The following is a 25,590-nucleotide window of genomic DNA, read 5'->3' as shown; positions in this document are numbered from 1 at the left end:
ATGGAGAAACCGTGGAAATGTGGGGATTGTGGGAGGGGATTCAGTTACTCGTCCCGGCTGGAAACTCATCGGCACAGACACACTGGGGAGAGGCCGTTCACCTGCTCCGTGTGTGGGAAGGGATTCACTCAGTCATCCCACCTCATTGAACATCAACTTGTTCACACTGATAAGAGACTTTTTAAATGTTCTGTCTGTGAGAAGAGCTTTAAAAGAAAAAGTGATCTGCTGACACACCAACGCATTCACAGTGGGGAGAGGCCGTTCACCTGCTCCGTGTGTGGGAAGGGATTCATTCAGTCATCCAACCTGCTGACACACCAGCGAATTCACACTGGGGAGAGGCCGTTCACCTGCTCCGTGTGTGGGAGCGGATTCACTCAATCTTCCCACCTCATTGAACATCAACTTGTTCACACTGATAAGTGTCTTTTTAAATGTTCTGTCTGTGAGAAGAGCTTTAGAAGAAAAAGTGATCTGCTGACACACCAACGCACTCATACTGGGGAGAGGCCGTTCACCTGCTCCGTGTGTGGGAAGGGATTTACTCGCTCATCCAGCCGAATGACACACCAGCGAGTCCACACTGGGGATAGGCCGTTCACCTGCTCTGTGTGTGGGAAGCGATTCACTCGATCATCCCACCTCCTGAGACATCAGCAAGTTCACTTCAAGGAGAGGCCGTTCACCTGCTCCCTTTGCGGGAAGGGATTCGCTCAGTCATCCACCCTGCTGACACACCAGCGAGTTCACACTGGGGAGAGGCCGTTCACCTGCTCCGTGTGTGGGAAGAGCTTCACTCAGTCATCCACCCTGCTGACACACCAACGAGTTCACACTGGGGAGAGGCCATTCACCTGCTCTGTGTGTGGGAAGGAATTCACTTGTTCATCCGGCCACATTGAACACCAACTTGTTCACACTGATAAGAGACCCTTTAATTGTTCAAAATGTGAGAAGAGCTTTAAAAGAACATGGGATCTGATGAGACATGAACGTATTCACATTGAGGAGAGGCCGATCACCTGTTCCGTGTGTGGGATGGGATTCACTCAGTCATCCCACCTGCTGAGTCACCAGCGAGTTCACATGTGACTGCAGGAGTTGGATTCTGCTGTTATTGCTGTATCCAGGACTAAACCACGTTCATTCTGACAGTTGGAGTTTGTTTCTGATGATAATGACCCCCTTTAACTGGGCTGCAGTTTAGTTTTCCGTCCAAGTGTCAAATAAATCAGCTTTATTTTAAACACGGTGTTTTTGACCTTCATATCTCGATGATAAAAGAAACAGTTAGAGGACTTATGACGACGTGAGCGGAATACGTCTTAGAACTGAGCTCCTCCAACTTTTTAAAATGTGGATCTACAAGATGTCCAAGTCTGACAGGACAGAAAATTCGATTATATCACAGGGTCCACTTCAATCAGCCTGAGCAGGTTTCCACTATCCTTGTGTGAAAAAGAGATTCCTGATTTCAATCCTAGACACCCTAGCTCGAAATGTAAGGTTATGTCCTCTTGCTCTTGATTCTCCCACCAGAGAAAGTAGTTTCTATTCCTACCACATCGAATCCCTTTATTATTTTAAATCCCTGGTTCAGATCACCGCTCAAACTTCTAAACTCAAGGGAATGCAAAACCAAGTTCATGCAACCGGTCCTCATAATTGAACACTTCAAGCCTCAGTATCATTCTGGTGAATCTGCACTGTCCCCCCTCCAAGGCCAATATATCCTTGGTGAGGATCAGTACTACAGATGGGCTCTGACCAAGGCTCTGTAGAACTGAAGCATCACTTCCTTCCCGTTGTATTCCAGCCCCGAAGATAAAGGCCATTAGTATGTGATTGCTTTTTGTATCTGTGCACTAGCCATTAGTGATTTGTGTACATCGACTCCCAAATCCCTTTGCTCCTCCACCATTCACAGTTTCTCACTTTAAGAAAATACTCCAATGTTTCCTTTTTGCATCCAAAGTGAATCATCTCACACTTCCCAACATTGAACTCCATCTGCCACTGTTTTCCCATTCACTTAAACTTTCCCTTTTTAACTTGCTGCTCCTAACTACACGACGTGCTGTGCCTCATAACTTAGTGTCATCTGGAAATTGGACCTATAACTCTCTATTGCTTCATCCAAGTTACTGATAAATATGGTGAAAAGCTGAGGACCCAGCACAGATCCCTGGCGACACCACTTGTCATATCCCGCCAATGAAAGAACATTCCCTTTCTCCCTACTCTTTTCTCCGACCTCCCAACCAATTCCAACCCATGTCACAAGGTCACTTTCAATTCTGTGCATTTTATTTATTCTAATAATCTCTTGTGCTGAACCTTATCAAATGCATTCTGTAAGTCCATATAGAAAACCTTCATAGACACTCCCCTGTCCACCTTGTTAGTTTCCTCATCAAATACAACTAAATTAGTCAGACATGACCTGCCCTTCACAAATCCAATTTGACTCTCTTTGACCAGCTCATTTCGTCTCTCATGATAGATTTAAGTTTGCTCCCCACAACCGACGTTAAAATGACAGGTCTGTATTTTCCTGGTTTCTCCCTCCCTCCTTTCTTAAATAACGGAGTGACATTTTCAAACGCACAAATCCTGAGTCTGGAGAGGTTTGGAAATTATATCTAATGAATCTGCAATTTCCCCACATGTTTCCTTCAATTCCCTGGGGTGGAAACCGACAGATTCTGGAGATTTCATTCTTAGTTTGCAGTTATTTATTGATCTGACTGTGTATAACAGGTCTGCGTGTCCCAGCACTGAGTGTGTGTATAACAGGACTGAATGTCCCAGCACTGACTGTGTGTATAACAGGACTGAGTGTCCCAGCACTGAGTGTGTGTATAACAGGACTGAATGTCCCAGCACTGACTGTGTGTATGACAGGACTGAGTGTCCCAGCACTGACTGTGTGTATAACAGGACTGAATGTCCCAGCACTGACTGTGTGTATGACAGGACTGCGTGTCCCGGCACTGACTGTGTGTATAACAGGACTGAATGTCCCAGCACTGACTGTGTGTATAACAGGATTGAGTGTCCCAGCACTGACTGTGTCTGTAAGAGGACTGACTGTCCCAGCACTGACTGTGTCTGTAAGAGGACTGACTGTCCCAGCACTGAGGGTGTGTATAACAGGATTGAGTGGCCCAGCACTGACTGTGTTTTACAGGACTGAGTGTCCGAGCACTGAGCGCAGGGTGCACATTGGTGCAGGAGGAAGTATATGGGTGGGGTCGAATCCATGACAGGGTGGCGAGACTCGAGGTTGTCGGTGGAGATTAAATCGGTTGGAGGAGGTGAGGGTCGTGGAGGGATTTGAACACAAGGATGAGAATTTTAAAATCGATGCATTGCCACACCGGGAGCCAATGTAATAGAACACGAACAGAACAAGACACACACAGAGGTCTCACAACAGCGCATGAACGGTCTCAAAGACCACCTCCCTCCCGGGGTCATGGTCACTCCATCCCGGGGTCGCGGTCCCTCCATCCCTGTGGTCGCGGTCCCTCCGTCCCTGGGGTCGCGGTCCATCCATCCCGGGGTCACGGCCCCTGCATTCTGGGGTCATGGTCCATCTGTCCCAGGGTCACGGTCCCTTCCTTCCGTGGTCACGGTCCCACCATCCCGGGGTCGCAGTCCCTCCGTCCATGGGGTCGCGGTCCCTCCATCCCGGGGTCGCAGTCCCTCCATCCCTGGGGTCGCGATTTCTCGATCCCGGAGTCGACGCCCCGCTGTCCCAGAATCGCGGTCCCACCGTCCCGGGGTCTCGGTCCCTCCTTCCCGTTATCTCGGTCCCACCGTTCCGGGGTGTCGGTCCCTCCATCCCGGGGTCTCGGTCCCTCCGTCCCGGGGTGTCGGTCCCTCCGTCCCCGGGGTTGCGACCCCATTAACGCCGCTCGGGCCTGAAGTCGGAGGAGCTGTAGCTCGGGCCGCCCTCACTGCGCCATTCGAAGGCCCCGGGGCCCAGGCCACTTCCAAGTGCGGACCCTCCCTCTGTCGGTCTCGCCCCGCCCACAGCAGCGGCCGCTCGCCAGCCGACCCGAGGCCGCCATCATCATCCTCCCAGCAGGCGCCTGTTGCTAAGGGAACGCGGTGCAAGCGCGGCGTCTCTCGGGCCGGAGATGCATATTCGCATCGCGATGTCAGCGCGCAAAGGGGAGAGACGGTACCGCATGTCACGTGATAGGAGGAGTCAGCCCAGGACGCAGGCGGGCGGAGGTGAGGGCTGTCAAAGGGCCCGGAGTCAGCACTCACTGCGCACAGGGTTAGGATAATTTGTTCAAAAAATAAAAATAGAAATGTACAAAAAAGTGAAAAAATTGCAAATTCAATAATCTGAATTAAAAACAGAAATGTCCAAAGTCACATAAGGCGAATGGTTTGGGTCCTCCCGCCACTATTAGACTTCTCCACCTGGGGCACTGGATGAGCAGAATGCTTGAATGTAATTTTTTTAATGCAGAGGTTGCTGGATGTATGGAATGGACCAGCGAGGGAGGCAGTGGGGCCTGATTGTAGCAGCAAATTCCAGAGAGTGAACTAAGTACCTGATAGCGCTACCTTGGGATCTGACAGCCTAGAAATTGGAATCTTTCATTCATTTTTTACACTTGTGCACTTAATTTTATTGATTGGTGTACCTGGACACCCAATCCCCTCCGCTCCTCTGCAGTCCCTATTTTCTCACCATTAAGAAAATACTCCCTATTTCTCACCTGATGCCTGCAATGAATGATATTTGTATAAATTCCCACATCTTTACGATTCGGGTCTGTTTCCACTCTTCAGTGTCCAATAAGAAGAGACATAGTGAGACTGGAACTTATTTTTAATATTTTTAAATATACTTTATTTCATAAAATTCATGGATACACACAGTTCAATGTAAATTTTGCAATTACAATTCAAAACAAATACAATACACATCACACGATTCCATTATTACCAGTCAAAACACAGGACATATCTTCTAACACATGCTGTACAATACAAGGTGGGATAGCCTTACACGGTTGCCTTTACCCATAAAGCCTTTGTGTAGGCCACACCTCGCTTTAGTGTGCACCTCAGCATGAAATACTGGACCTTGGAGTGTGCCAGTGGCCAACACTTAACCGCGGACAGTTCCCTCGACTGGAAGACCAGCAGGTTTCGGGGGAACAAAGGGCCTCCTTCACCGAATTGATGGTCTTCCAGCAGCAGTTGATATCTATCTCGTTGTGCATCTTGGACAACTGCCCATAGAGCACAGCGTCCTGTGTTACCGAGCTGTTGGAGATGAACTCCTCTTTGACTCCACGGTATATGGGTTCAGTCTCCGTGGAGGGGGTTATCACCTTTTACCCGAATACACGGATCCATTAGCCCACATTCATGTTCGTGTTTGGCAAACACTGTCTGATGTCTTTAACACATCTGCCGAACCTTGGGGTCAGTGACGTTGGGGATAATTTCACCTTCACTGCTTGGGCGGTAAACTGACGGAGTAGAAATTAAAATCGGCCGCTTCTATAAGGGGCGAGAGTTCCGATCTTCCAGTTCATTCCCCAGCGATGGTGAAAATTTCCCACCACGTGTTATGAACCGATGCAGTTTGAGAAAATGGACCAGCTTTTGGGCTTCGAAGATTGATTCTAGAGCGTAGGTCAGGAAAGGTGTGGCCGATTTTATGTATCCCACCTGGCCGAAATGGGGTGGATGAGGCTAGTAAATGGTGTCAGGTCACTTACCGCCGCTTTAACGCTGGCGTTCCTGCCTCCACCATCGTGGGTAGGGTCCTGAGAAGAGCGGCCAGAGCAACACTCACCTGTTTCCGTTAAGGCCACGTGTAATATGTAAATCAGAGTATGATGACGTACACGGGACACCATTTAATGTTGGGCACAAATGGATGGTGGAGCCGCGCTTTCGATGGGCATTGAGTGGTCCAGAACACCGAGAAGTTTCTTTTTAACTCATATTTTGTGGGGCAAGGAGGAGCAGGAGAGCTTTCCCTTGGCATGCTTCTGTCGTGAGAAATCTCCCGGTCCCTGATCGTCTCAGAAATGTATCCTGAGGTTTCCTTATAGATCTGTGTAACCAGGCCCAGCCTCATGTCCCATTAAAAACCCGGCAGTGAGTAAACATTGCTGCACAGCAGTTCAGAGAGGAAACGATCTCCGGAACTCCCCACTGCAGTTTGAAATTACATTAATATTTCACCAGTTAGTAACGGTCCGGGTGTTGGGCCTTTATTATTCTGTTCTGGTCAAAACAAATGTCCCAATGAACAGGACGCTGTCTGACCCTGACAGCTCACCCTCAGTCCATCCCACCGGGCAGTGTGTGTGATGGGAAATAATCATCAACCGAAAAGGAGAATTTGATTTTATTCATTTCAGGATAAAACATTTAATATTGAAATCATATTATTTCCAGATTAATAACAGCAAACCATTTCATGTCAGAATCACATCTTGTATCATTTCACAACACCGCATTTGTCGGGTAAAATATAATTCCTGCCTGGTATTTCCAAATTTATTTAAAGTATTGGATTGATATCAGTTACTGTAGTGAACTCATTGGTGTCAATGGATAGTAAAATCAGGCGCAGTGAACAACGGGCGGCCGATCCGCGACCGCCGACTTACTCCACCGGCAAACCGGATAATCCACTCTCATTGACTTTTCATTTAATTTTATGTCAGTCTTGAGACGTTTCTACGATTTAACTAATGTAACAATCAGATTCAGTGGGTATTTCACCCCGTTCTTCAGCTCCTCTCTGAATTTAGTCTGGGTCACAGCATAAATACACGTGTTGGTGCAGGAACTGAGAAGCTGAAGCATGGCTCCGGCTGACTCAATGTCACTGACGGTATAGTACTGGACGTTTGTTGCACGCAGAGAGATAACAAAGAAAACGAATGTGCTCCATAATAATATAAAACTGCCTGATACACTGAAGAGTAAAATGATGGATTTCCTTCGGTTCTCCATCTCTGGATCCCTGTGATTCTCTCCATTGCTGCGGCCCCGGAGTCCCCTGCGGACTCTACTGGCCGCAAAAATGTGCCTGGCGGTGAGAACACTGAACAGCAAAATCAGAATGAATGGGAGACAAGGCAGGAACACAAGATTAAACAAGTCAAAAGCTGCCCAAGCGGGTGAAGTGAATAAGGTCGGCTTCACGACACAATCCCGGGTCACATTGTCCATTATATATTCCGGGTCAAACACAAAGTACCAGGGAATGTTTAGTAAACAGCTCAGCGCACTCACCACCCCGATAACAGCAGCCGCCGTTTTCTCGGTGCAATATTTTGCTTTCAGCTTCTGACAAGAAATGGCCACAAATCGATCAAAGGTGAAAACCACTGTGAACCAGACAGAGGTCGCTGTAGCTGAAAAACTCATGGTGACTATGAGACGGCACACGGGGTTAACGGTCAAGAATGAAACTGGGAAATAAATGCTACCAATTAACCTCAATATAACATCAGTGATAACGACCAGGAGATCGGCCGCCGCCATTCCCACCAGGTAGCGAGTGATACATTTGGAGAGTCCGCACTTTCCTCGGGACAGGATCACAATCGCCACCAAGTTAACTGTAAGACAGAGAAACGGAAGCAGAGAAATTACTGGTCAGACCTGGAGTCAAAGCATCAGTTTGACAGGGTCTGGGGTAAAATGTCCAGCTTTTTTGCTGCATCAAACGGTGGGAACTGATTCATTGACCTGGGCAGCGCTTTCGGACAGAGAAATGTTTTCAAACACAATTATAAACAATGAATTAGGAAATTAATACAGAAAGTGAATAAAGTGAGCACCGGAGCCACTGGAAGAGACGAGAGAGGGCGCAAAGCCGGTCGTGAAGGGAGAAGGGATTTTACGGACCGTGAATCCTGCAGGTTAAATCCGAATTTAGGCTCCAGATGGACGGGAACGTGAACGAGAGCCGGGAAGGTGAGGGGACAGGGGGAGGTGCTTCTGGTTTGTTGCTCTGGGTGAAGAGAGCCGACAGGAGCTGGCACAAGACGGGGAAGATGACATCCGTGGCGGTGAGTTTGAGGCTTCGTATCGTATTGGAAGTGGCTGCCGAAGGCCGAGCCAGTGAGTGAGATTGGGAGGGAAACACGAAAAATGGCATAAGAACTGGAGGGGAGCCAGAAGCACATGGTTTGGGAAAGCGGATGAAATGAAGGAACGAGTAAGGAGGCAGAGAATTCAATGCAGTGAGAGGAGAGGCTGAGATTCACCGGGAGAGACTGCAGCAGAGTGTTAGAGGAAATCTAATCTGTAGTTCCCAGCAACAGAATGCAATTAATGAATTCAAATTTTAATTTTTGTGTTTATTGTGTCGGGAAGCAGCTCGTTCGTTACATAATGTTTCCAATAAATTTACTTTGCACATCCAATTAAAATTACATTAAAATGCAATAATTAAATTAACCTCGTCCTTTGAAGCTGACACATGGCTTCTAGAATACAGCATCCTAATAATTCAATGTGATCAATAAATCACTGATTTTATACTTCAAATACATTTCAATTATGTTTATTTATTCAGTCAGTGAGCAAGTAAAAGGAACATTCACATAAACAGACGGAGGACCTGATGGTGATAAACACACCCAGCGAGAGTTCAATAAAACTCTCTCTCTCCCTCATTGTCTATGTATCTCTCCCTGTCTCTCGCTATTCCTCTCGTTCCTTCACCACCTCCCTTTCGTTTTCCATCTAAGTCGCGTTCTCTAACTCTCCTCTCCAACTCTCCGCACTGTCTCTACTCTCTTTCTCAATGCCGCTTTTCACATCCGAGTAAATCCTAACATCCTGCGCCTGCTTTCTCTTCACCAGCCCCGTGTTCCAACGATCCTGTTCTCAGTGTCAGTTTATTAAATGGTGAAGCCTCTGTGAATAGTTTAATGTTTCTACAGATCATCCAAGTCTCCACCTGATCATCTACACTGTTCACTTCATCTACAATGCATGGAATAAACAGAATCGAATGCCTCTTCCAGACACACCTCACAATAATTGAAATTCCATCTCCTGTAATTATAAAGTACAGCGTTAGATGGCGGAATTGTTTAATTAACAAAACACCATCATCACCGCAGCTGTTTTTTATCGACAGATAAATAGAAGGACTCATGATTCCAACAGATAAAGTGCAAACTGATACAACATAACCACAAAACATTGCATTTTACAGCAATTCATCCTCAGTGAAGCAGAGAATGAGATGTGAAAGAATCAGCAGCAAACTCAGTTCAGTCGCCAGACATTTGGAGCTGCAACAGACACACACATGACGAAATATTTCATAACAGTGATAACCAATAAGTACATTGAAATCCCAGTTAAACTGAACCATGTTATTGTGGAGGGAGGACATTGCTCTGCCTCCTTGTAACACTGAGACCGTGAGCTGTCTCATTATCAATCACTGAAACCACATTTATGGAAATATATTTCACAACATGAAACTGTTACAGTTCCTGATGGTCTGAGGCAAGCTATTAACCCACACACCTGATTACAATGCATTCAGTACAGAGAATAATCCAGTAACAATGCCAGGGTTGAATAAAAAATGTTCACGGCAGAAATAATGCAATTGCTACAGGTCCAAAAGATGGACCGTTATTCCACAATAAATTCAGTGCAGAGAATAATCCAGTAACAATGCCTGTGTTGGATATGTAAAGAGCATAACAGATATAATGCAGCTGTTACAAGACTGAAAGTTTTGAAGTTAAGGACATAACATTATTCAACAGTATATTCAGTACAAAGAACAGTCCAGTAACAGTGCCAGGGTTGGATATACAATGTTCATTACAGATATAATGCAGCTCCTACAAGACCAAAAGAGCAGAGACTTTAAACATTCTATCATTCAACTGATATAAGAGAACGGCTGGCTGCGTAAAATATGGTGGGAGAAAAAAATATTTGCCAAGTACAGCAGCACAGTTAACACCGATTTACAATATTCACAGATGAGATAACGGCTTACCAGGAACTCCAATGGCTGCAAGAGCAGGATAGTAAATGCGTTCTATCTGAAACATTAATGGATATCCCATTTCTGTGAGAAGCAGTGACTTCTGTTGAACTGAAAACCGCAGCTCCGGCAGGCACTCTGCGCTGATACATTGCAACAAGCCCTGATTTATACAGCGGACAAATCTGCACTGACACGGTTATACCCCTGATCATTGCTATTAGTTACAGTCCCTTGAACAAACACATTACATCAGCAGCTTTGCCTCCGGTGTAAATGATGAGGTGGATATATCACAAACATCTCAAAGTCCAGGACATTATATTAATGAGACCTCGCTCGGGAATAAAGTTAAAAGCTGTGCTCAGAAAGGACCGGTCCAACAACAATGAGCGGCTTCATTTACAGTTTTCATATAATTGTATTGACGATGTTCACTCCTGCCGATTCAATTATACATTGTACTGATTTCTCCGCGTGTGCACTGAATCCAGGGGCACAAGCAGACCCGTTTCAATCTGTTCCTGCAGGTTCCCAGTTAAAATATGAATTTTGAGTCTCTGACACGGGGACAGTTAAAGGACACGTTGAGGATTGCAGCCGAGAAATGACTGTGGTTGATATTAGGGGTTGGACACTGAACGAGCTTCATTGCAATTCCTCTCCCCGTTATTTTACTGCAGACGTTTACCCTCTTATCTTACATTGTTTGGCGGCTCCAGTAAAATTGCTCTAGTGTAACCCCGAGCTGCGCTCATGACCCGATTTGACCTTCATCACAAAGGACCTTTGATTCCTTCACTCATCTTCATTCCTTCATGACCCCATTGCCATTGAAACCCTCATCAATGTTTCCGTCCCCTCCAGACTCCATTCCTCCAATAAGCTCCTGGTCGGCCACCCAAAGTCTCCCTTCCAACCAGCACCAGGTCCTGCTCGGCCTCACTGACCCTCACTGACGCCCAGTTCCCCATCGCCTAATATTTAAAATTTTCTTCCTGTGGTTTAAATCCCTCCATGGCCAATCCCTAACAATCTCCACCCTCTCCTCGACACTTACAGGAAACCCATCCGTGACCTCCTCAATCATCGATCACTGGCCTCTTTTGGTGGGTCTACCTTTGCTTGGTTCCACTCACCTATCTGATCATAACCAGGAGAAGCTTCTCTTCCCACCCTATCACCGTTATATCTGTTGTCTCCAAAGGTTCAATCCTTGACTCCGTCTTCCTCATCTACATGCTGCCCTGTGCTGATATTGTCCGCAGACATGGACCAGCTTTCAGATGGTCGCTGACAAAACCACCGCCTCTCTTGACCATTCCAATATATTTGTGCTGTCAGAGCGATATTCTATTGTAGATGTGCATCAATTTCCTCCAGTTTCAAATTGGGAATTCATGAACTTTGACCCACGACCTCCACATCCTGGCCACCGATTCCATCCCCACCCCTCTCTTTTTGATTGGCGAGTGCCCCATCAATCATCCAAGTCCTTACTGACCTGCATTGGCTTCCAGTCTCCGATGCCTTTTTATTCTTCCTTACACTTAAATCATAAGCTCCTCATCCCTACTGATCTCTGTAACCTCTTCCAGCGTAAATGCCCTTCCCAAACACTCAGCTCCTCCACCTTTGGCCGCTTGTGCATCCACAGTCCATTGACCCGACTTTTGACCGCCATATGCACGCTCATGAATGCCCTCCCTCAGCCCGTCCATCTCCCTCTCCCCCTCTCAGTTGTCTGACGCAGTTCAGTGGTAGCAGTTCGCCTCTGACTCGGAAGGTTGTGAGTTTGAGTCACACTCCACAGACTTGAACATATAATCCAGGCTGATACTGCAGTGCAGTACTGAGGAAGCGCTGTACCGGCCGAGATGCCGCTTTCCAAAGAGATGTTAATCCGATAACAATTCTGCCTTCTCAGGTGGATGTAAAAGATCCCAATGCAATATTTAACGAAGAGCAGGAGAGTACTCCCAGGTGTCCTGGCCAATACCCATTCCTCAACAAACTTCACTGAAACAGATTATCTTGTCATTATCTCATTCCTGTTGGTGGGAGCTTTCTGTGAGTAAATTGCCACGTTACCTACATTACAACAATGGCTGCACTTCAAAAATAATTCATTGTCTGTAAAGCGCTTTGGAACGTCCTGAGGTCGTAAAAGGCGCTATGTGATTCCAAGTTATTTCTTTCTTTCAGACATTCCATGAAATCCATCTCTTGCGACAACCTTTTCTCTTCCCTCCTAATATCCCCTTCTTTGGCCGAGGGTCCATATTTGTCTGTTAATACCTCTGCGAAGCGCTTTAGGATATTTATCTATGTTAAATGCGTTATATAAATACAAGTAATTATCGTTATATTTTACCATCCTGCACTCTCTTCATTCCACCATTGGTGGCCATTCCTTCAGAAAACTAAACTCTACTCTCGGAAACCCTTGTTTATCCCTTCCGTCTCTCCATTTCTATTACTTACAGCCTCCTTAAACCCACTCTTTGACCGAGGTTTTCATCACTTCTCCTGATATCTTCTTATTCTTTTTGTGCCCGTTGTTCCTCACGCCTCTGTGAAGCCCCTTGGGAATGTTCATTAAATTAAATGCTGTCTGTGAATTCGAGTTGTTGTTGACTTTTATTGGAATGTGTTCATTTGTTGTCCACTGTGGGATCAAAGGTAATTTCTGGGCTAATATTCTTGTACCAGAAAGCGATTTCTATACAGACAGACTTGGCAAATACTCTTGGAAATCAATTTTGTTGGAAAATCTTAACTAGGTTTATCGAGAGGCATTGAAATAGGTTGGTGCAACTGTGAGGCAACCTTTAGACAGTCTCCAAGATGAGACCAGCTGCAGTGATTATGACAACGTTTTATCAGATATTTCTCTTTTATCTCTTTGATTATAATCCATTTTACTGTTCTCTGGGGCTAATGACTAGGATGAAGCTTTATTAGATATTATCTTTGGCTCGGGCCTGTTTCGCTTCTTGCCATCCGGTCTGTGAAATCTCTGCTCCCTGCGGCTGATTGATAAAAAGCCCCTGTGTTCTGACATTGTTGTGTCCTGGTATGAAATCAGTATGCTGTTTTTGTTGTGGGAGGGAGAGGGGAATCAATTGGACACTTAAAGACCAGTGGCTCTACGTTCAGTTGTGGAGAAACTCTTATAACCAGTAAGTAGAGATGATTTGGACTTAGGTGACGGAGCCCAATCTCCAAATATGCTCCAAAACAAAAGCAGGGTTTATTAAACTGTGAGGAAAATGATAAAATAAATTCAAAATGATACAGGCAGCTTGGCTGCATTGAACAGACACGAGGTAGTTGCATTTTAATGTAAAGTGACAGATACTGGAAGAAAACAACGAAAGAAAGATTAAAAGTTCTCAAATATATAATTCCATGGAATTGTGAGGGCAGCGAAATAAATCACAAACAAATGCCTAATAGTCTCCATGGTTACTGTCAGTATTGGAGGGAAAACTCATGCTTTCGCCAATACGGGTTTCCTGTTTCCTACTTTAACGGACTGGGTTGAGCACCTTCTCCATCCGAGGCAATTAGTTTCACTCAATCCAGATTATCGCAGGTCAAGTTCATATGCTGAAGTCGCCAGTTTGCAAGATCGATTGGAACTCGACACCAATAGGTTGCGATCAATCCTTTATTGAATGTAACTAAGTATCTACACACAAAATAAATGAAAGTCAGCACGAATTTGTTGAAGGAAAATCGTGTTTGACGAACTTGATTGAACTCTTTGATGAACTAATGGAGAGGGTTGATGAGGGCAGTGCGGTTGATGTTGTGCATTTGTACTTTCAAAAGGCATTTGATGAAGCATCACATAATAGACTTTTGAGCAAAATTAAAGCCCATGGGATTAAAGCTCTGGGACAGAAAGCAGAGAGTAGTGGTGAACGGTTGTTTTTCAGACTGGAGGGGACTCTTCAATGGTGTTTCCCAGGGATCAGTATTAGGACCATTTCTCTTTTTGATATATATTAATGATATGGACGTGAGTATACAGGGTATAATTTCAAAGATTTCAGATTGCACGAAACTTGGATATGTAGTAAACAATGTGAAGGATAGTAACAGACTACAGGAGGACATAGACACACTGGTGAAATGGGCAGACACATGGCAGATGAAATTTAATGCTGAGAAGTGTGAAGTGATTCATTTTGGTAGAAATAACGAGGAGAGGCAATATAAACTAAATGGTATGATTTTAAAGAGAGGAAGAGAGAGACCCGGGGGTGTATGTGCACAATTCCTTGAAGTTGAGAAGGCTGTTGAAAAGACATATGTGATTCTTGGTTTTATACATAGAGGCATAGAATACTAAAACAAAGAAGTTATGGTAAGACTTTATAAAACACTGGTTGGTCCTCAGCTGGAGGATTGTGCTCAATTCTGGGCACCAAACACTAGGAAGGATGTCAAGGCCTTGGAGAGGGTGCAGAAGAGATTTACTAGAATGGTACCAGGGATGAGTGACTTCAGTTATGTGGAGAGACTGGAGAAGCTCGGTTGTTCTCCCCAGAGCAGAGAAGGTGAATGGAATATTTACCAGAATGATATCAGGGACGAGTGACTTCAAATATGTGGAGAGACTGGAGAAGCTGGGATTTTTCTCCTTAGAGCAGAGAAGCTTAAGGGGAGATTTTATAGAGGTGTTCAAAATCATGAACGGTTTTGATTCAGTAAATAAGGCGAAATTGTTACCAGTGGCAGAAGGATCGGTAACCAGGGAACAAAGATTTACTGTAATTGGGAAAGGAACCAGAGGCGACCTGTGGAAGCAGTGAGTTGCTCGGGCAGTGAGTTGTTCTGATCTGGAATACACTAACTGAAAGGGAAAGGAAGTAAATTCAATAATAACTTTCAAAAGGGAATTGGATCAATCCTTGAAGGGAAAACATTTCCAGGGCTATGGGGAAAGAACAAGGGAGTGCGACTATTTGGATAGCTCTACCAAAGAGCTGGCACAGGCACGATGGGTTGAATGGCCTCCTACTGTGCTGTATCCTGCTATGGTACTATCTTCCTCGAGAAGGCATGCAGAGAGTCAACACCCACCACACCAGCCGACAAACCATTCCAGAGGCTCACTACTTTCTGGGTAAAGAAGAATCGCCCACCATGTAGCCTCGATTACTTCCGTGCTGTCTAAACGCCTGCCTTCTGGTCTTCCCCAATTTATCAAACTGGAAATATCAATCACGAGGCAAGCAATCCTGCCCTGGTTTCGGGAGTCATTGAAATGGCGCATGCGCTCTTCCATTGAATTTAACCCTGCGCAGATTGTGAGGTTTGGCTCGAGATAAAGAAAGTCTTGCCCGTCCTTGTGTCTAAATGTGAGGCGAGTTCAAAATGGTCTTCTCATAAATATATTCAAAATTCGAAACATGAAGGACGTGTAGATTGAAACCGAGACCTCATATACGCGAAGCATGCGGTCTATCTCTGAGCGACATCACCTAGATACTGAAGACCTCTAACCAAGTATAAAGGGTCTGAGAGCCTCACTTTCCGAAGGCCACCCGAGGATTCACTGGGCTGAAAAGCATCTCCTTTTGTACTCCAAGCAGACAACTATACCTGAGGTATGCGGACCTGATACAATTGAACTCCATCTGCCAAAGTTTTCCCATTCACTTAAACTTTCCCTTTGTAACTTCCTGCTCCCATCTACACAACGTACTGTGCCTCATAACTTAGTGTCATCTGGAAACTTGGACCTATAACTCTCTATTGCTTCATCCAAGTTATTGATAAATATGGTGAAAAGCTGAGGACCCAGTACAGATCCCTGGGGACACCACTTGTCATATCCCGCCAATGAAAGAACATTCCCTTTCTCCCTACTCTTTTCTCCGACCTCCCAACCAATTCCAACCCAAGTCACAAGGTCACTTTCAATTCTGTGCAATTTATTTATTCTATTAATCTCTTGTGCTGAACCTTATCAAATGCATTCTGTAAGTCCATATCGAAAACCTTCATGGACACTTCCCTGTCCACCTTGTAGTTCCCTCAACAAATCCAACTAAATTAGTCAGACATGACCTGCTCTTCACAAATCCAAGTTGACTCTCTTTGACCAGCTCATTTTGTCTCTCATGATAGATTTAAGTAAGCTCCCCACAAATGACGTTCAAATGACAGGTCTGTATTTTCCTGGTTTCTCCCTCCCTCCTTTCTTAAATAACGGAGTGACATTTTCAACATTCATATCCAAACGCACAACTCCTGAGTCTGGAGAGCTTTGGAAATTATGACTAATGCATCTGCAATTTCCCCACCTGTTTCCTTTAATACTCTGGATTGGAAACCGTCACATCCTGGAGATTTCATTCTTAGTTTGCAGTTATTTATTTATCTGACTGTATATAACAGGACTGAGTGTCCCAGCACTGACTGTGTGTATTACAGGACTGAGTGTCCCAGCAATGACTGTGTGTATAACAGGACTAATTGTCCCAGCACTGACTGTGTCGATAAGAGGACTGACTGTCCCAGCACTGACTCTGTATATAACAGGACTGAGTGTCCTAGCACTGACTGTGTGTATAACAGGACTGAGTGTCCCAGCACTGAGGGTGCGTATAACAGGATTGAGTGTCCCACCACCCGCCCCACCCACCGAAAACATGTAATCTCCTGGGAGCGATTACAAACCAGAAAAAAATCCAGGACCAATAAGGAATGGACATTCTATGTAATTCCTCCGCGAATCCCTCAGGCGATCGAATCGAGTTCAGTGCATCACACTGACCATGTGTACTTTAACTGTAAAACAACTCACCTTCTATATGATGCGATCTCTGCCTCAGTTAAGAACCGATCCAGATCCTCGAGACGGCAGAAAGAGAGTCAGCACCCACCACTCCAGCCGGCAATGCATTCCAGAGGGTCACTACTCTCTGGCAAATGAAGAACCGCCTAATATCTAGACTATTCTTACCTCTGTGTGGTCCAAACGCCTGTCCGCTGCTCCTCCCCAATCTGTGAAACTCTCTACCACACAAGGCTCTGGAGGCCAAGACACTGAATATATTTAAGGAGACAAACAGATTTGTACACACAGAAGGAATCGAGGGGTATGGGGAGAGAGCGAGAATATGGTACTAAGATACAGGATCAGCCATGATCATATTCAATGGCGAAGCAGGCTCGAAGGGCCGAATGGCCTGCTCCTGCTCCTGTTTTCGATGTTTCTATCACGGGCACGCTATCCAGCCCCGGGATGAGAGCCATTTCAAAGGCGCGTGCGCGCTTCCATTGAATTGTATCGTGTGCAGAGCGTTCGGTTTTTCTCGAGGGAAAGAAACTCTTTCCTGTCCTTGTGTGTGAAGGTGAGGACAAGAGGGCGATTCAAAATTCGAAACATAAAATGCGTGGAGATGCAGGGGCTTGAACCCGGGGTTGCATACATACAAAGCATGCGCTCTACCACTGAGCAACATCCCGACAGCGAAGTCTTCGCTACTCTAGACATTAATAAGTGGGTTTTCCGCTCTGTCTCTCCCCGACAACGAGATGCCCAGTCGTTCCACGTGCTCACAATGTTCAACCTCTTCTTCAGTTCACGGGGTTTCTGCTTCTCTTTCCTTTAAAATTACTCTAAACTTTCCAAAAAGAAGTCTGCAGAAATGAGTAATACAATTGTCAATAGTCAGTGACTAGGCTGAAATCCAACCATGAATCATAAAGTGAGATGGAAGAATGACAGAGCGACAAACAGGAACAAGAACTGGGACTGCTCGCTCGACATTGAACCGTCACACGTTCCGGTCAGTCGGCAGCTGCTTTGAGCTGAATTGCTGAGGGGACCGTGAGATGAAGTCCTGCTCGGGGACAATTTAAACCTTGTGGAACCTCAGAGGTTGGAATTCGCTGCTCTCAGAAAGCGCGATTTGCCTTTCCGTGCATAATTCTGATGAAAAAATATTTTTGGGGATGCAACCCAGGACCTCATACATGCGAAACTTGCGCTCTCCCACTGAGCTACACCACAAATAACATGGAGCTTTAACCAAGGAAAGAAGAACTGACAGTCCTCATTTTATGCGGCCACCCAAGGTGGGTATGCCCCGTGACAGATTACTTCCAGTTTCACAGATTGGGGAGGAGAAGGGAACAGGCGTTTAGACTACACAGAGGTAAGAATATTTTGGATGTTAGGCGCCTTGAACTGTGCTGTAACCATGCTCCCTATTTCAGGGCGCATTTTTCGAACGCTCAGGTTATCAATCACTTTGCTTACGGTTGGATGGGATCTGAAATGCTGAGGCACATTGAAGCAGAGGCCGGCAAGAATATTTCGAGTCCTCCAGCTTCAGAGGAGGACAACGTGAGGCATGGAGAGCATTGAGCCTCATTTCACGATGGACGGACGCAGGAATTGCCCCAGGTGCGGTTTTGTGTTTAAAATCACTTCACTAAAAACACCTTGACGAGCTGAGGTTACAGACAGACATGATGGTGAGGAAAAGACCAGTTGGTTCATCAATCCTGTCCCACATGCGCGGAGCATCGTGACTTGACACTTCCTACCGACACCACCCACCGGAAACATGTAATCTCCTGGGACCGGTTACAAACCTGAAAAAACATCAAAGGCCGATAAGGAGGGCGGATTGTGAAAAATTGCTCCCCGACACTTTCAGGCGATCGAAACCAGTCCAGGACACGACATTGACCATGCGTAGGTGAACTGTAAAACCACTCACCTTCTATATGATGCGATCGCTGCCCCAGTCAAGAACCGATCCAGATCCCTGGAGAAGGCACAGAGAGAGAGAGTCAGCATCCACCACACCTGCCGGCAATGCACTCCAGAGGCTCAATACTCTCTGGCAAAGGAAGAACCGCTAAATATGCAGATTATTCTTATATCTGTGTTGTCGAAACGCCTGTCCGCTAAATTCTAACGTTTGAATCATAAAGTGAGTTGTCTGAATGACAGAGGATCAAACAGGAACAAGAGCTGGGACTGCTCGCTCGACGTTGCACCGTCACACATTCCGATCAGTCGGGGGCTGCTATGAGCTGAGCTGTTGAGGACACCGTGTGATGAAGTCCCGCTCCGGGAAAATTTAATGCTGTGGAGCTTCAGAAGATTCATCTTTCCATGGGCGATGACTGGGAGAGAGTCAAGAGACTCCTTGGTGTAAGATTAGGCATTTTTAACATATAAAGCGAACATTTAGATGAGGTGATTTCAAAATATAAAGCATAGAAACCACTAACGTTTACATTCGGCACCTTAATGCATAAAGAGCACCCGCTTATAAACATAAGATCGCTGGGAATCGGAGGATAGTCGCTGAGGATCATGAAATGGCCGAGTTAAAACTTACCCAGAATACAGTTAGTCAGACTGAGCGAGGTGATGCTGGAAGCTCTTCACACTGCAGGGTTCAAGCATTTTACAGGAGATAATAGGCTACGTTGAGAATATGTTGAGAATATATAGAGAATGTGTTGAGAATATGTTGAGAATGAGTTGGTTCTTTTGCCAATCACCTTAAATCTGTGTCCTTCTTTTCTCGACCCTTCTGCCAATGGAAACAGTTTATCTCTATCTACTCTGTCTACACCCCTCATGATTTTGAACACCGCTATCAAATCTCCTCTCAGCCGTCTCTGTTCCAAGGAGACCGACCCCAGCTTTTCCAGTCTATTCACGTCACTCAAGTCCCTCATCCCTGAAACCATTCCAGTAAATCTTTTCTGCACCCTCTCTGAGGCCTTCACATCCGTCCTAAAGTGTGGTGCCCAGAGTTGGACACAGTACTCCAGTTTTAGCCAAATCAGTGTTTTATAAAAGTTCAACATAACTTCCATACTTTTGTACTCTATGCCTCCATTTTCAAGCCCAAGATTCCATATGCTTTATTAACGGCTTTCTCAACCTGTCCTGCCACCTTGAAAGATTTGTGCATATATACCCCCCAGATCTCTCTGTTCCTGCACCCCCTTTAGAATTGTACCCTTTAGTTTATATTGCCCCTTCTCGTTCTTCCTTCCAAAATGTATCATTTCTCACTTCTCTGCATTAAATTTCATCCGCAACGTATCCGCCCATTCCACCAGCCTGATTGTGTCCTCTTAAAGTCTATCACTATCCTCCTTACTGCTCAGTACACTTCCAAGCTTTGTGTCATCTGCAAAGTTTGAAATTGTGCCCAAGACACGCAACTCCAAGTCATTAATTTATACCAAGAAACGCAGTGGTCCGAGCACCGATCCCCGTGGAACACCACTGTGTGCCTTCCACTAGTCCGAAAAAACAACTGTTCACCACGACTCTCTTTTTCCTATCATTTAGTCAATTTCATATCGATGCTGCCATTGCCCCTTTTATTCCATGGACTTCAATTTTGCTGCTAAACCTATTTTGTGGCACTTTTTCAAGCACGTTTTGAAAGTCCATATAAACAACATCAACATCATTGCCCTCATCGACCCTCCCTGTTAACTCGTCAAAAAACTCAATGAAGATAGTTTAGCCGATTTTCCTTTAACAAATCCGTGCTGTCTTTTCTTTATTAATCCATGCTTGTACAAGTGACTATTAATGTTATCCCGGATTTTCACTTCTAACAGTTTTCCCACCACTGAGGTTAAACTGACTGGTCTGTAGTTGCCGGGTTTATCCTCACAGCCTTCTTTGAACGATGATGTAACATTTGCAATTCTCCAGTCCTCACGCACCACCCCCGTATCGAAGGAGGATCGGAAGATTATGGCTAGTACCTCTACAATTTCCACCCTTACTTCCCTCAGCAACCTACGGTGCATCCCATCCGAACCGGGTGTCTTTTCTACTCTAAGTACAGCCAGCCTTTCGAATACCTTCTCTTTATCAATTTTTAACCCATCCAGTATCTCAACGACCTCCTCTTTTACTCTGATTTTTGTTGCATCTTCTTCCTTGTTACAGACAGATGTAAAGTACTCATTTAGTATCTCAGCCGTGCCCTCTGCCTCCATGCATAGATCTTCTTTTGGGTCTTTAATCGGACCCACCACTCCTCTTCCTACCCGTTTACTATTTATCTGCCTATGGAAGACTTTTGGATTCCCTTTTATGTTGCCCGCCAGTCAATTCTCATACTCTATCTTTACCCCTTTTATTTCCTTTTTCAATTCCCCTCCCTACTTTCTAGATTCAGCCTAGTTCTCACTTGTGTTATCAACCAGACATCTGTCATACACCCCCTTTTGCTGCTTCATCTTACTCTCTATCTATTTCTTCATCCAGGGAGCTCTGGCTTTTGTTGCCCTCCCTTTCCCCGCATGAGAATGAACCTAGACTATACTCGAACCATATCCTCCCTAAAGGCCCCCCATTGTTCGATCACAGTTTTGCCTGCTAATCTTTGATTCCAATTTACCCGGGCCATATCCGTTCTCAACCCACTGAATTTGGCCGACCTCCAATTAAGTATTTTTATTCTGGATTGCTCCTCGTCCTTTTCCGTAACTAATCTAAACCTTATGATATTATGATCACTGTTCCCTAAATGTTCCCCTATTGATGCTTGATCTACTTGACCCAATATCCAGTAATGTTTTGGATAAAACGCATTAACTACCCTTTTCTTGCATCCGTTGATGCTCCAGATAAGGAATTATCTCATCCGTTAATGGTGTAAATCGGTTTTAACTCTGCTGCTGAACTTTGCAATTTTATTCTTCCATCATCTTTTACAAAGCCGCCTGTTCTGTACTATCAGTTGATGGAGTGTGTAAACGCTTCTGGTCTTGTACCAGCTGCATTATATCTGCAATAAACTATGTGTATCCACCCCTGAGAATGTTACTGGCGAATTCTCTGTTCTAAATATATTGAAATCAGATGATTGTGCTAAGGCGTGGCATCATACCACAAGCTTGTGGAACTAACCTGTCCTGGCATATATTTTCATGAATGTGTTTTCAGTGATTGATACCGACACAGCTCACCGTCTCAGTATTACAAGGAGTCAGTGCAGTGCTCTTTCTCCGCAATAATATCGTTCAGTTGAACTGGGATTTCAAAGTATTTATTGGTTATCACTGTTATGAAATATTATTTCATTGTGTGTGTACCTGCCACAGCTTTAGATGTCTGGCCACTGAACTGAGATTCCTGCTGACTCTTTCACATAGTATCACAGTATCATAGTAGGTACAGCACAGGAGGAAGCTATTTGGCCCAACGTGCCTGTGCGGCTTTTTGAAAGAGCTATCAAATTAGTCCAATTCCCCTGCTCTTCCCCCATAGTCCTGTATTTTTTCCCTTCAATTATTAATCTAATTCCCCTAAAAAGTTAATATTGAATATGCACCAACCACCGTCTCAAACGGTGCATTCCAGATCATTACAACTCGCTGCATAAAATTGTTTCCTCATGTCGCCTCTGGCTCTTTTGCCGATCAGCTTAAATCTTTGTCCTCTGATGACCGACCCTTCTACCACTTTAAGCAGTTTCTCCTTATTTACTCAATCAAAACCATTCATGATCTTGAACACTTCTAACAAATCACCATTCGATCTTGTCAGTTCTAAGGAGAACAATCCCAGCTTCTCCAGTCTCTCCACATAACGAGACTCCCTCATTCCTGGTACAATTTTAGTAAACGTCTTCTGCAACTTTTCTAAGGCCTTGACATCCTTTCTGAGGTACCGTGCCCCGAATAGAACACAATATTCAAGCTGAGGCCGAACCAATGATTGATAAAGGATATGGATAACTTCCTTGCTTTTGTGCTGTCTGCCTCCAGCTGCACTATCCTCTACCTAGCTGTATTTCCCCCAGATGTACTATCCTGTACCGAGCTGTACTGCCCCCAGCTGTACTATCCTGTACCTAGCTGTACTTCCCCCAGATGTACTATCCTGTACCGAGTTGTACTGCCCCCAGCTGTACTATCCTGTACCTAGCTGTACTGCCCCCAGCTGTACTATCCTGTACCTAGCTGTACTTCCCCCAGATGTACAATCCTGTACCTAGCTGTACTTCCCCCACATGTACTATCCTGTACCTTGCTGTACTGCCCCCAGATGTACTAACCTGTACCTAGCTGTATTGCCCCCAGCTGTACTATCCTGTACCTAGCTGTACTGCCCCCAGCTGTACAATCCTGTATCTAGCTGTACTTCCTCCAGCTGTACTATCCTGTACCTAACTGTACTGCCCCCAGCTGTACTTTCCTGTACCTAGCTGTACTTACCCCAGCTGTACTATCCTGTACCTAACTGTACTGCCCCCAGCTGTACTTTCCTGTACCTAGCTGCACTGCTCCCAGCTGTACTATCCTGTACATTGCTGTACTTCCCACAGATGTACTATCCTCCACCTAGCTGTACTGCCCCCAGCTGTACTATCCTGTACCGAGCTGTACTATCCTGTACCTAGCTGTACTGCCCCCAGCTGTACTATCCTGTACCTAGCTGTACTTCCCACAGATGTACTATCCTCCACCGAGCTGCACTGCCCCCAGCTGTACTATGCTGTACCTAGCTGTACTTCCCCCAGATGTACTATCCTGTACCTAGCCGTACTGCCTCCAGCTGTATTATCCTGTACTAGCTGTACTGCCCCCAGATGTACTATCCTGTACCTAGCCATACAGCCTCCAGCTGTACTATTCGATACCGAGCTGTATTGCCCCTAGCTGTGCTATCCTATACCTAGCTTTACTGCCTCCAGCTGTACTATCCTGTATCTAGCTGTACTGCCTCCAGCTGTACTAGCCTTTGCCAAGCTGTATTGCCTCCAGCTGCACTATCCTATTTCTAGCTGTACTGCCTCCAGCTGTACTATCTTGCCTCCAGCCAAAGGAGGACCAGGTGTCACAGTGTGTCAGATACCCTCCCGCACCAGGGTTCAAATCGGTTGGAGGTAGGGAGCTATGTCAGTTACGTGTGTCTTGCTGGTACCCCGCTAACACTGAGCTAAGTCCCCATGAATGAATCTTTTTGTAAAAGCGTTCGTTCTTCATATATTGAAGTTCACTGCAAAATGCGGCAAAGGGAACAATTCGAACCAGAGAACATCACACGATTTCTTTTTTTATATATTCATTATCAGGGTGTGGGCGTCGCTGACAAGGCCAGAACCTGTTGCCCCTCCCTGGATGCCCTTGAGAAAGTGGTGGTGAGCCTTCTTCTTGAACGGCTCCAGTCCGTGTATCCCACTAAGCTGTTAGGTAGGGAGGGACAAAGTTTTGATCTCGTAAAATATTCTCTGCTGCACAACATCACCGCAGTCTTCAACTGGTTCAATTCAAACGTGCTTAGGTTGATGCAATCACCACACAAACGTGAATGTAGTAGGAGAGCAACACTAAGTAGGGGAATAGTGTAGGTCTTGTGCTGTGTTCTGCAGTGCGAGACTGACGTTAGATACAGGGTGAAGCTGACTCTGTGGAGGGTTCTTAAACCTAAACTCTAACCCTCCCTGCCAACCCTACTCCAGTCAGATTATAATGGAATTAACAGGATTCGGGTTTTGGTTAGGGCTCGGACTGGGGCTCGGGTTAGGGATTGGCTCGGGCTATAACGTCAGGATTAGGGTTAAGGTTTCAGGTTTAGGGTTAGGGTTTAGGGTAAGAGTGTCAGGGTTAGGGTGTTAGAGTAAATGGAAATCCCAATCCCTCTATCTCTGCAACCTCCTCCAACATCATTCAGTCCTCTGACTCTTGCCTGTTGTGCCCTTCTCCCCCTCGCTTCTTCCCATTATGAGACGTTTAACTGCCTCCACCCTATTCTCTGGAATTTCCTCCTTAATAAGCGGAAGGAACTTTTTTGATCACTTTGTACAGGTTGATTTCTATTTCTGGAACACTGTGAACAATTTCGGAGTTAAAATGCTGTGGAATGAGCTGCTCGTGAAAATTCATGGCTCCCATGTACTCAAACATCCTCGAGCAGATGTAAATGATAGTGTTTTCGTTGCTCAGATGTTGTAGGGTCTTGAGCTATAAGTGGAATTCACGTTTCTTGTTGACGATATCGGATCCCAGGATGATATCGTAGTCTGTCGGAAATTGATCATGGTTTACACCCCACGAGAGAGCAGAGACTTTTGACCGCTGGATAATTGAAGAGGGGACATTGTTGGCCACGTTTAGTTCTATTTGATTCAGAACTTCTGGTTTGCCTGCCAAGGTCACATCTCCACCTGCCAGAAGAATGTAAAAGAGCAATGACGTATCTTCACTTATTGCTTCCATATGTGCTGGGCTGTGTACAGAGTCTCCCCTGGTACTTTACAATTGAACCTGCATTTATAATTGATAATCTTCCCTGGTTTTGTGTGTATAAACCGAGCTTCAATACTTCCCCAGCATGGGCCGCATTTGAGTTGTTTCACCGCATTTTTACCCCTTGTGTCCCGTTCTGTTTGATTTTGCTGCTCAATCTTCTCACGGTCAGACGTATTTTAGTGTCCAGTCGAATCCGCAGGAGACTCCGGGGCCGAAGCAATGGAGAGAATCACAAGGATCCAGAGATGGAGAACCGAAAGAAATCTATCATTTTACTCTTCAGTCTA

At 45.4% G+C, this 25,590-nt stretch overlaps 1 protein-coding gene across 1 annotated transcript in view; it reads left to right on the top strand.

Annotated features, from left to right (window-relative positions):
• LOC137312574 (zinc finger protein 271-like) overlaps positions 1–25,590 on the top strand; it is a 196,985-nt gene continuing 171,395 nt past the window's right edge. The window contains exons 1-2 of the mRNA XM_067979104.1: positions 1–403; positions 488–1,089. Of these exons, the coding sequence (XP_067835205.1) occupies positions 1–403; positions 488–1,089 (1,005 nt within the window). The remainder of the gene's footprint in view (positions 404–487; positions 1,090–25,590) is intronic.

The sequence above is a fragment of the Heptranchias perlo genome, unplaced genomic scaffold (assembly GCF_035084215.1).
Source record: "Heptranchias perlo isolate sHepPer1 unplaced genomic scaffold, sHepPer1.hap1 HAP1_SCAFFOLD_43, whole genome shotgun sequence".
In the NCBI taxonomy this organism is placed as follows: domain Eukaryota; kingdom Metazoa; phylum Chordata; class Chondrichthyes; order Hexanchiformes; family Hexanchidae; genus Heptranchias; species Heptranchias perlo.
This window is presented reverse-complemented; position numbering and strand designations above follow the sequence as displayed.